Source organism: Marmota flaviventris, chromosome 2 (assembly GCF_047511675.1).
Source record: "Marmota flaviventris isolate mMarFla1 chromosome 2, mMarFla1.hap1, whole genome shotgun sequence".
In the NCBI taxonomy this organism is placed as follows: Eukaryota; Metazoa; Chordata; class Mammalia; order Rodentia; family Sciuridae; genus Marmota; species Marmota flaviventris.
The window spans coordinates 83,071,185-83,083,674 of NC_092499.1; the positions used below are offsets into that span (position 1 = coordinate 83,071,185).

General features: G+C 40.6%; 1 protein-coding gene across 1 annotated transcript in view; it reads right to left on the minus strand.

Annotated features, from left to right (window-relative positions):
- Ryr3 (ryanodine receptor 3) overlaps window positions 1-12,490 on the minus strand; it is a 360,681-nt gene that overhangs the window by 231,438 nt on the left and 116,753 nt on the right. The window contains exons 13-16 of the mRNA XM_071607412.1: window positions 11,916-12,084; window positions 10,435-10,570; window positions 8,298-8,393; window positions 6,365-6,483 (exon numbers count right to left, since the gene is read on the minus strand). Of these exons, the coding sequence (XP_071463513.1) occupies window positions 6,365-6,483; window positions 8,298-8,393; window positions 10,435-10,570; window positions 11,916-12,084 (520 nt within the window). The remainder of the gene's footprint in view (window positions 1-6,364; window positions 6,484-8,297; window positions 8,394-10,434; window positions 10,571-11,915; window positions 12,085-12,490) is intronic.

The following is a 12,490-nucleotide window of genomic DNA, read 5'->3' on the forward strand; positions in this document are numbered from 1 at the left end:
AGGTGCAAAGAGCAGTTGATAAATAACAGCCACAATGTAGCAGGCTGCACTGATGGGGAAGGGAAAGCTGTAATTCCGTCTTTCAAAGTGGCCACCAAAGATTCAAGGCTTAGCGGGGTTGGAGAGAGTCAGGTTGTTGATGGCATTTGTGTCCTTAATTCTCACAAACCAATTTTCCACCTGACTCCCAAAATGTCAATTTTGCTCCAGATAAATACGAGGCACGTTTATGGGACAAGCAGAAAAGAATCCCAAAGGCAGTTTTCTGGGGGACTCTTAGCATTACCACTCCATGAAAGAGAACAACGGTGGAAACCTGAAATCCAGAGGATCATTTCTTACTCTAAGAAAAGAGCCATAGATGGCCAGAAAATTAGCTGCTTTTCATCTGGCCTATCAACATGTTTTCATCTGTTCCGCCTTGGAGTGATGGCTGCAGGAGACTTGCTGTCACAACCAGAGGAAAAGCAGAGCTTAATCCATATACAATAGGAACTGCAAAGGGAAAAAGGCTCTGCAGAAAGCACCCAGCCTAATGGAGCAATGCCTCACCTATAAATAAAAGATGCCATAAAGAATCTGGTTGACAGTGCTTAGGCTTTTAGCAGGCGTTTCTTTCTGTTAAACTGAGGAATGGGGGCAAATTCTCTTTTCTAAAAAATTTCATGTAGGCAGGGCTAGCCCACCACAGGGAACACACACACGGTGCCTAGAGGTCATCTGTACTTTCTGATTGAGAGGGAGCATCTCAATGAATTCTGGAAAGCTTGGTAGGCAAGACAGATTCTGATGCGTGTTTACCCATGGTCATTTCCTTTTCCTCCTGAGCCCTGAGGACACTGCATTTCCCAGCCTCCCGTGCAGGCTTGTGGGATTATATGACCGAGTCTGGGCCATTGGGAAGTAGGTGAATGTGATGTATGTCACGTTTAGGCTTGGTCTGGAAAACTCTCCTATAGAGCCCTGTGTGTGTGGCATCTCTCTCCAGATGTATTAATTCAACAAAGGACTTGGCAGCCCAAGGGTATCCTTACTGCAATCCCTGGACTGGATTGACCAGGAGCTTGCTAGAAACACTGATGCTAGAATCCCCATTCTTACTGAACCCCAGGGATTTTGTGTTAACAAGATGCCCAGAGATCTCCAGGAACTTCATGAGCACATTAGTCTGTGAAGCTCTGCCCTTAGAGAACACCTCTCTCAATGAACACAGAGCAGTTTTCCCATTGACTGGGCTTGGACTGTGATGTGAGCCAAATTAAATATCTATGCTAAGCCACTGAGAACTTGGGGTTGTCTGCCTTAGGGGTAGGCATCCCTAGTCAACGGTCCTTTTGGTGGAGTTCATTTGCTTCTGGTTGTAACCCACGTTTCATTAAGAGCCTCTCACTTTGGGATAACATTAAACTAAAAAAACAAAACAAAAAAACTTCACAGCAAAGGAAACAATCAAGAGCATGAAGAAAGAGCTTCCAGAATGGGAGAAGTTTGCCACCTGCATCTTGGATAGGGTGATAATTTCCAGGATATACAAAGAACTCCAAACAAACAAACAAAAAAAGGAACACAATAACCCAATCAATAAATGGGCAAAGGAACTAAGCAAACACTTCTCAAAAGAAGAAATATGAATGATCAAGAAACATATGGGAAAAATATTCAACATCTCTAGCAATTAGAGAAATGTAAATTAAAACTACACTGAGACTTCATCTAATTCCAGTCAGAATGGCAATTATCAAGAATACAACAATAAATGTTGATGAGGATATGGGGAAAAGGGTACACTCAAACACTGTTTCAAATTGGTACAACCTCTCTGGAAAGCAGAATGGAGATTCCTCAAAAAACTAGGAATGGAACCACCATATGACCTGGTAATACAACTCCTGGGTATATATATGCAAAGGATTAAAATCAGCATACTACAGTGACCTAGCCACATCAATGTTTATAGCATTACAGTTCACAATATAAGTTAGGGAGCCAACCTAGGTGCCATCAACAGATGAATGCATAAAGAAATTGTGCTGTATATCTAATATTAGTCATATTAGAATATGACTCAGCCATAAAGAAGAATGACTTTATGACATTTGCTGGTAAATGGATGAATCTGGACACTATTATGCTAAGTGAAATAAGCCACTCCCCCCAAACCAAAGGTCAAATGTTTTCTGACATGTGGAAGCTAATTCACAATAAGAGGAGGGATAGAAGTTAAGTGGATTAGACAAAGGGAATGAAGGAAAGGGAAGGAGGATAAGAAAAGACAATGGAATGAATCTGACATAACTTTCCTATGTACGTGTATGAATACACTATCGTGAATCTCACCATCATGTACATCCAAAAGACTAGGGTCCTAATTGGAATGATATATTCCATGCTTGCATAATGATATCAAAATGGACTGTGTTATGTATAACTAAAAATAACCAATAAAATTATAAAAGATACTATTCATCTCATTAAATATAGTCTATTTGAAAACAAAAAACTAAACATAAACAAAGCCTCTCATTTTTAACGCCATTATTCCCTATCCTAAAGATATGCTTATGAGGAGAATTCTACTTTTATTTTTAAAAAGTTTAAAAAAGTCTTATTTTAAAAAATGCTAACTGTACTTTTGTGATTATTATTTCAAGTTCTATATTTGAAAAATAAGTGCTCTACAGCCTCTGACAGATTCTGCCCTCCCTGTGCATGAGAGATGAGTGGGTGGGAATGTTTCTATATTGCCATGGCTGCCAGGAAACTCAACTGATTTTATGGAGCTACTGGAGCAAAGATGTGGGAGTTAATAGTTGGCTTCCTTGCATTCATTCCTTTCCTAACCCAGGCGAAACTTTTGATTCTCATCTATACTTTTTTCAGACTAAAGATATTATAATTTTACCATACATTTTTCTCTCAGGTGGCTTTCAAACACTTGGGAAACAAAGAAGATAATAAAAAAAATTATCTGTTATGGCTCTTCTGCTTTTAGCAGATTTGGAATAGGGTGGTTTGGGGGATATACTTTGTTTTTACTAATAAAAGCTTACTCCATGAAAAACTACAGGGCGATTGCTATAATTTCCAACATTATTCTTTCATCAAGCAATAAAATCAGTGCTACTCAGAGTGTTAACTGATAAGGCATCTGTTTAGTGAGGTGAGTCCTGTACATATGAGTCTCCATCAATTCAAAAACAGACAGCAATGACTTCTGGCTCTACTCACATCTTTTATTCATTTATTAAACCTCTGACAAACACATACGAATGCCTACATTTGATATCTGAGCTTGGCACCATGGAGATTACAAAGATGGCACCTTCCTTGAAGGAACTTACAGTGGGTTAGAGAAATAAATGTGTAAAATTAACTCTCATGAAAGGCAGATTGGAACAACCATTGTAACAAAGAACAAATCGTGTAATTGAAAAGACCAATTCCAACTAGGATCAGAAAAGCCTTCATGGAAGGAATGGCACCTAAATTTGTATCTGCTCTTCAAAACTTAGTTTATGTTTTAATTATCTAGAGAAAATTTTGAGGGGTCCTGGAAAAGGAGTAAGGGGGTGCTGAAGGATCCACAAAAGCCAAGTCTCTGAGAAGTCGTAGGGCAGAGTGTTTTCAGATAAAAAGGCGGTGGGTGGTTTCCAGCCTACCACTCTCATCCTTTTCATTCCCAAGATTGTTATTTCCCTTTAACTCTCTGATCCCCAATTTGATCATGCTTTAGATGAGTGGTAATGCTTTCCACGGAAGCAACACAACTATTTTAGAATGAAAGTGGTATGAAATTGCAATTTTTAGTATAAAAATCACTGCTCTTCTATATAGTCTTGATTCTAAGCACTATTAGAGGTGGCATGAAATTGTTAAATCCATGAGATAAACAAACCTTTTCTAAAGGAAAACATGTCATGACCCCAAAGACCACTCTCATAGATAATAGGGGTCCTCAAACTTCAATGTGAGAACATTTTTTTTTTTTTTGTGGTATGTGGGTGGGCGAGTGTGTGTGGTGCTGGAGATTGAACCCAGGGCCTTGTGCATGCAAGGCAGGCACTCTACCAACTAGGGTATATCCCCAGCCACGAGAACCTATTCTTTGAAAATGCCTTCTAGTTGTGCATTTTCTACTGTGAAGAGTTCTGTATTTAAATAATTATAAAAGTAAGATCATAAAAATTAAACAATTCTCTTAGGATAGTAGGGCTCTGAAAAGTTTGAAAACTTTAGCTTGAGAAACACTGTGAAGAAAATTAAACTTCTGGTCCTAGCCATCACTGGTGAGGTGTGGGGCCCCTGGAAAACGGATTATCATCTCAGAACCATGTCCTGGCCTCGTTATGTCTTCATCATGTTGAAGTAATGATGCTACTCCAGAGGGCATAATGAAGACTGAAGAGGATGCATAGGAACATGGGCACTGGTTAAGTGCAAAATAAATGTTAGTCATCATCATTATCATTGTTATGAAGACTTCTGGGGCCCCCATGACTCCAGAATTCTCCATGGTGAGTCATTGTCTTTATAGAACCACATAAATGATCAGAGACTCCTGAAAATGTATCACTGGAGAAAACAGCAGCCTGGATAAGAAAACATTTTGTTGGCATTTTCCAAGCAAAGATGAAATGTTATGGAAGTCTAGCCTACACTCGGCACAGTACGTTCTTTGCAAAATGACCACAAACACACTGGTGATGATTTGAGCTTGGGTTTCTCTGCAAATAAAAGGTATCCAATCCAATAATCAGTACTAGAGGATCTGAAGTCATGGCAAACCAGCCTTGGCCCCAAATCCCATCAAAAGATAAAAAGGGGACCTTCTTGATGAGAATCTTAGGTACCAAAAATCACACTGTCTCAACTTTTGCCACATTGTCAAAATTTCTCAAAAAGTGCTGTGGTTCTAGAAGATTGGAGGCTGCCTTCCTAGCATACTCAGTAACTTATCAGTGTGGGTATTTATTTGTAGCCAAGTACAATGACATTCTGGGCCTCAGTTTTTTCAGTTGTGGAATGGGCAGAATACTGTTCAACTTGCTGCAAGCTGAGCCTTTGGGTAAAAGAGGCCATAAGGAAACAGACTATTTATGGATTGCATTATGTACTATCATAGAGAAGCCCCTGGGGCAGTGAAACAAGAGCAGCTTCCCTGGCACAGGGCTCCCCTGACATCTGTATGTAGATCATGGCTCATACCTCCTATTGCTCATGGTTTATCAGTTATTCTTACTACACTGTGCTGACAGGAAGGAACATGTTGGAATGTAGAAAAGCTGGACAGAGGTTGGAGCCTCATGCCTGCTTTTGATTTACCACATTTGAGAAAGCAATTACAGACCCCACATATTTCTTTCTGTTTGCCAAGCAATTTCACAGATGCTGAGGACTAAGGGCTTTTCTGTTTCCTAAGGGTGTTGCACATCATGTAGTCAATACTGCAGGGGCTTGATCTCCTGGAATCACTGAAACGTGTCTCAAACATGCAGCCCTCTGAACAACAATGGCAAGAGGAGAGGCACAGGGACTGAGCTAATTTCCCTCTACTCTGCAGAGGCACAGCTGCTGTCCCACATACCCCATCATGCCACCTGCTCTTAGAATGCACCCCTTGGCCTGTGAGTTACTTATCTACCTGCTAATTAGTAGTGTAGCCTCAATATATGGTCTAAGTGTGGAGCCAGAATAAAACTCGTATTTTTATAGATTTCCCTAATAGATCATTTCATCTTAGAGATATAATTTCATAAAAATAGATACATTAGAGATCTCAGAAAATTGACATGGCATGCCACCTTGGTGAGGGGCATTGTCCCCATGTCACAGATGAAATGATTGAGGCCTAAAGTCACACAGCTGTTTTGTATCAAAGAGAGGGATCAGTAGCTTGGGTCTTCCTGTTTGCCCATGCAGAATTTCTTTTACTTGCCTTGGTTTGACTCATTCAATCTGATTTCATTTCATAACAAGGCAAGTTTAGCAAGCCTTTCTATATTACTTGAAATCCAATTTCTGTGTATCTTCTCTACATGGCTTGGTGTTCCAGGTTTTCCACTAAGCTCCTAGACCTTAGGAACCAGTCTTGCATAGCTGGCCATGGACAAGGCCCTGGGTAGTGCCCTTCTGTGAGCTGTGTGTTTAGGACCAATGATGATGAACAGGGCTTAGGGAAGCTGGAGGGAATCCGGGGAGACCATCTGAGATTTAGTGTGGTTGCCTGGCTTGCAGTGTGATTGTAGGCAAGAAAGGAAGAAATGTGTCCATATACTCTTAGTAACACAAGGGTTACTGAGTGGTGGGGACAGGAAAGCTGGTAAAGTCAATAAATCACTGTTTGGGTCCTTCTTTCCACACTCACCTTGTGATTCCGCCCGTGCTTATCCAGCAGGGAGATGATGGACTTGATGTGACCCTCGGCTATCAGATTTAAGGCTTCTGGGCTTTCAATCAAAATGCAGTGCAAAACTTCCAAGATACCTACATGAATGTGACAAAAAATCATTTGGACATTAAATAACTTGCAGAACTGACCATAATTTAGAAACCTGAGGGTGAAAAAAAAAATCATCCTGAGGGGACAAAATATCATCAATTCTTTGAATCTATTAAATATTCCCAGCCAGAGGAGAGAGGCAATCATCTCTGGAAGACTTGAGGAGCCTCTAAGGGAAATGCAGTGTGCAATATGGAGTTGAGTTTAATCAGCACTAACCCCATCTCTCTTTCCCTGGACAAAGACATGATGATCTTTATATGCTAAAAAATATAAAGCAGCAGCTATAAAATGGAATTCTTAATTTGATCAAACCAAACAATACTTCATTTAAATATAGATATAAAAATAGTTTCTCACACTTCAGTATAAATTCTAAAGGTCATTCAAGTAATTTAGAAAACATTCTGAACTTGACCTCAGAATAAGAGGAAGTTATTAGTATTTTAGGTATGCTAGTATGTCATACAAACTATAAGCTCACAAAATAAAAATGATTTGGCTTTTCCTCTTTTCCTGACACACTATATGATTTTCCCTATCAAGTGAAGGCTTAAGAAAAATGAACAAGTATCCCTGCAGCCCGACACACAAAGGTAACATTGTCACAAAAATTCAAGGGAAGCAGATGGCTAACAGTTTCATTTCTTTTATTAAGAAAAATGCTTTTGATTTTGTTTTTAATCAAGGTCTTCATCACTTACCCTAAAATGAAATCTACCTAAGAGAGAAGGCACTGAAAAGAAGGATAGAAAGACATGTGTAGTTCTGGACTATGAGAAAAGTATCAAGACCTTTTTCTTTCCAGAGAGGGAACTATATCTGCCACCTGAACTTATTTTGGAAGATGAAAATTGCTGCATCTGGTGGCCTGGTCACTCACCAACAACAGATGGCTCAGGTTCTGAGTCACCAAAAAGGGCTACAGGTGTGATTGAAAGGTGATGGGGGGGCAGGTATGTGAAGATTTTTCCTCTTATTCTATGGTCATCCTTCAATTCTACTTGTAACCAAAATGGTTAGGACAGAGTCCAGCGAATAGGAGTACAGCAGGAGTTAGGAGGATACCAGGGTCACTGGATGGGGTTGTTTAAAGGACCCACGATGAAGATAAATGCACAAAGCAAAATTTAAAAAAGAAATGATTGTAGAAGGCTGCGTTACAGCAGTTAAATCAAGTTGTATAAGTATCAGGAAACTTTGGGACTTTGTTCCTTGTTGTTAAAATAATTTTGTGAGGCTGTTTGTTGTAATGTTGGTTTGGATCTGAAGTGACCACCACAACCAAACGCTCATGTGTTGGGCAATACAAGAAAGTTCAGGGGCAAGATTAGGAGATCTGTAACCCCATTAGTTCGTTGAATTAATAATTTGCATGGACTACTGGATGGTAACTATAGGTAGGTGGGGTGTTGCTGGAGGGAACAGGTCATTGTGGGAGTGGCCTTGGGGACTATACCTTGTCACTGGCTCCTTGCTCTTGCTGTCTCTGCTTCCTGGCTTCCATGACCTCGGTAGCTTTCCCTTACCATGCCCTCCTGCCAGGACGTTCTGCTTTACCTCAGGCCCAAAGCAATGGAGCCAGGCTCACCATGGCCTGAACCTCTGAAACTATGAGCCCCAAATAAATGTTACCTCCTCTAAGTTGTCCTCGTCAGGCATTTTGATAACCATGAGGAAAAGCTGACTAACATAGAGGGTTATTGGCAAGGCAGAGGAAAAGATTTAGCTTTGTTTTCTTTTTTTACAGAAAGAAAAAAATTCATCTTCTCCAGTTATCGTTTTCTGTAGTTCTTACCTGAGGAAGATTCTAGTCTGTCCAATTTGCTGATCAGCCAGTCAAGGTTATTGGAGAACTGAGCGCAATTGTTCCTGTTGCCACGAATGAGAGCAGCTGCAAACAAGGAAAGTTCTGATCACACAGGTTAAAGTGCATAACAATGGGCATAAACATGGAAAGTTGCCGAATACCTCACCTGATCAGGAACCAAGCACTGAATGGCGATCTGACATGCTTAGCCCTTTGATACAATTCTGTTTCTATATTTAGAAGAGTGAAAATCTAGCATTCACTCACTCACTTGACACATATGGTACAGTGGGTTGTTGAGAACAGAGCCATGGGGTAGAAGAGGCAGAGTCTCTGCCTTCATCAAGTAGTGGGTAGAGATAATAAACATAAACTAATAACTTCAGATAGCAATAAGCAATAATTGAGTATCTGCTCATTTACTGATTTAAGAACTTTTGTTTTCTAGCAAGAGATTTGCTATTCTTCAGTGCTAAAGGAAGGTGTCCCAGTGAACACAGCTGGAAAGGTTTGTTAAACTAATAGATACATGATAACAAGTAACAATTGCATATCTGAAACATACCACTATGTGACAGTAGTTCTCAAGGTACGGTCCCTGGATCAGGAATGCCAGCATAACCTGAGAACCTGTTCTAAATGCACATTCTCAGGTCTGAGGTGAAAACTTGGGCAAGGGCCTAGCACCTGGGTTTTACCCAGCCCTCCAGATGATTCTAATTCCTGTTCATACTTGAAAGCCATTGGCAGATGATATTGCAAAGAGGGGGAGAATGTGCTGTCCTTAGAGTTTTGCCAGTCAAGGCTATGTATGTAATCTTCCACCCTTGAGGCAAATACAGTAGATGCAAATCTGGAACAAGTCCATGGAAATGAATTAGCCCCCAAACAATTTTCTGCATGTGGTTGGTTCATAGGGCTTGGGATTTTACCAAGGTTAGTAAATGGTAAATTAGGATACAGAAAGATCTCCTCCAGGACCTCTATTCTGCTTCTCCAGAGTCAGTGAGAGTAGAATTCCTGAGCTGCTATTCAGGTCAGCTTCAGTGAATGTAGTAAGCACAGAGTTCTGGAATCAGACTGCTCTGTCTCAAACTACAGCTCTGTCACTAACTGGATATGTGACATTGGGCTATGAGCATCTCTGTGACCAGTCTCTTTTTTTTTAATAAAACAGAAAAAATAACAGGAACTATACTTCAAAGTGTTGCTTTGAGGATCAAAAAGGGATTCTATTTCTTGGCTCAACGAATCCTATAAATGGTAGCCATTACTGTTATAATAACTACCAAGTTTGAGCAGTATCATTACAAAGGACTAGAGTTTTAGGAGCCCTTACAAAGTCACACAGTATATGGTAAGAGTCCTATTAACCTGATCCCCAATATGGAGAACAAATCCAGACTCACGTCTCTGTTCTCCTTGGGCCCACTGGACTTTCTAGGAACTTCTCTAGTCGGAAACACACCTCAGAACAAAGCCCTAAGAAGTGTTGCTTTGTTACAGCATTTGAGTCATTACTGGTGGCCACTTTCTCACAAAGGCTGATGCTGTCCTCTGAATGGCTGCTGGGCTGGGCCTATGGGATAGACACTGTTATTCCAGGCAGCAGAACATCACCTCACATCCAGGATGTGATGTGAAAGGGGGTGCTAGAATATTTTTACTTCTTGCCTTTTGTCATTCCATCAAAGCGAAACAACAGATATAACCAATGGGAACCGTGACTGACTACCAAGTGGACGAGTGAAAGGAGACAGAATTTAAGAGAATAACAATTCTCAAGCTATAGATATTATCTTTGCAAAAATTTAAAACTAGAAGATCTGTTCTGGTCCTGTTTCCTTATGCTAAACATAAGGAACAGAGGTTTGGAGAATTTGACTGTTAAGGGTTTCATAGGTAGTTTTGGCAAAACTGATCAACTTCTGCTTCTGCTTGCTGCTGACTTCCAGCTCCGAGTTTGGAAAGCACAATAAGCTACTATTTAATAACAAACAGTTCAGTTAAAATCAAATGGTTAACAAAAGATTCCCAAGAAGGAGGCTGGAAAACAGGTTGAGTGCTCCTATGGAGGTCCCAGGTATCCCAAGTCTCCCCAGGATGGAGCACCATGTATACTCACCTAGCAACTTGTACAGGAGGTTCAGAATTTCCTTCCAGGCCATACCACTCTCCTCCCTTGCAATCCCAGCAAAGTGTGCCACACTATTGTAGATATTTAAGCGATCAATGCAGTTTAACACAAGGGCCAACATTCCCTGCGAAGGAAGAGTTGAGGAAAAGGAAAATGTTCCTGATGAAGAAAGCAGGATCCCTTTCTCTTTTCCCTCCCACACCATTCACCTTTTAGAGCAGAGAGTGGAAAGATGCAAGGAGACTTTCATGGTAGCAGTTTTGTTTTTCCTTCTTAAAACAAATATGCATTTTGATGTCTCAGAGACCTAAATAGCATCCATTTCAGGAATGAGTCAGCAACCTCCTCTGATGGGTTTGCCCCCACGTGCTGTGTTTAACTCAATCCAGGAACATATTGAGAAAGAGGGAGCGGAGAATGAGTCTCACAAAAGCTTGCTTTCTGTCTGGTTTGAAGTGATTCTGACTCACCCAGAAATAGTTCTGGATATAGTACCTATTTTTCTCTTAAATAAGTTCCAAAAATTCCATTCAGATGTACAAGACAACTATGCTTGCTTCCTCTTTCCACCTCCACCACCCAAAAGGTGGGATTTAGAGACAATAAAACCAAAAAAAGAATTTTCAGCTATTTTTCCATCCAATGTGCAATACTATGCCACCAAGTAAAACCATCTGTGCCTAGCTGTTCTTAAATAGTAGGAGGGAGATGTTAAGTGCAGTCGCAATAGCTTATAAGCATACAAAATCTGCACCCTCCTCAGCCCAAGTCTGCTTTGGCCAGAAGACCTACTAGGGATGGCTCCCCATGCTATACCACTAATTTTGGCAGTGCCCAAAGGACAATCCCTGCCCTCATTGCATGGAAAGCTAAACATGATGCATCAGATCATGGACGTCCAAATTCGGAGATTTGTGAATTGAGTAAGGTCATACACAGCTAGCAATGGGGCCAAAATGAGAGTGTTTAGGTCTTATAAACCTTCAGTTGGTGATTCTAAATCTAGGAGCCACCCCAGTGACTCAGATGCTCAAGTTCCAACATCAAACCTTGCATCATCTGTATCTTTCAGACCAGTTTTAAAAAGACACTCTGGATGTGCTAGAATCTAGGCATTTGCATTTTTCAAACAGGTTTCCTAGGTAATTCTGATGTCTCTAAAATTTGGGAACCACAGCCAAAGCCATGCTATAAGCTTAGATTTACTGAAAATGGTTTTTGGATACACATGTGACTCTGAAGCTTTAAAACCTAACCAGTTTGAAAGTGCCAATCACTGCTAATGTAAGTGGGGGTGGCTGCTGGGGAAGGTCAGCTCCCAGAAAAGCCTTTTCTTCCTAGCTTCTGCATCTCCTTCTTGTTCTCCAGATTGTTTGTAAACTTGTTCATGCACAAGCTAGATTGCGGTCATAGGGATATTTTGGCTCTGGATGCAAAGAGAATCTCACTTTTAATTTTTTTAAACTCACCTCTTCCTTAAAAAGATTCTGTCTGTTTTTGAGGGATCGAAGTTTGTTCTGCTTATCTTCATGCCGCATCTCCTCCTCTGGGGGCTGGAAGTAGGCTATCAAGTCCTGTAGGGTCTGCAGGACCTCTTCTATTGGCAGGGTGACCGGGGCAGCTGTGCGATTGTTTCCACTAAAAATCATAAGATGACAGACTCACACACCACTCTTCAGTGGGGCCCTGACAAGCATCCACCGGGTCCTGGCTGCGAATGGCTTCACAGTGGGCACAGCTAACTACTTCTTGGGGGCAAGGTCTGTGCCAACAGCTACAAAATGAGGTTGGTCAACCCATAGAGCAATAGAAGAGAATATGTGAATTCAATTTTAAAGTTATTTCATAACAAAGAGAAATGATTCCTTTTTACATTCATTTTTCTCCAACTTATAACTTATCCTATTAAAATTGTTGCAATATTTCAGTATTTAGCTTCAAACTGGTCTTCCCAAAATGTGTGATAATGATTTTATGTAATCTAAATGATGAATTTCAACTGCAGTTATTAAGGTAGTGACTTCTACATGTAGCAGATGTCTCC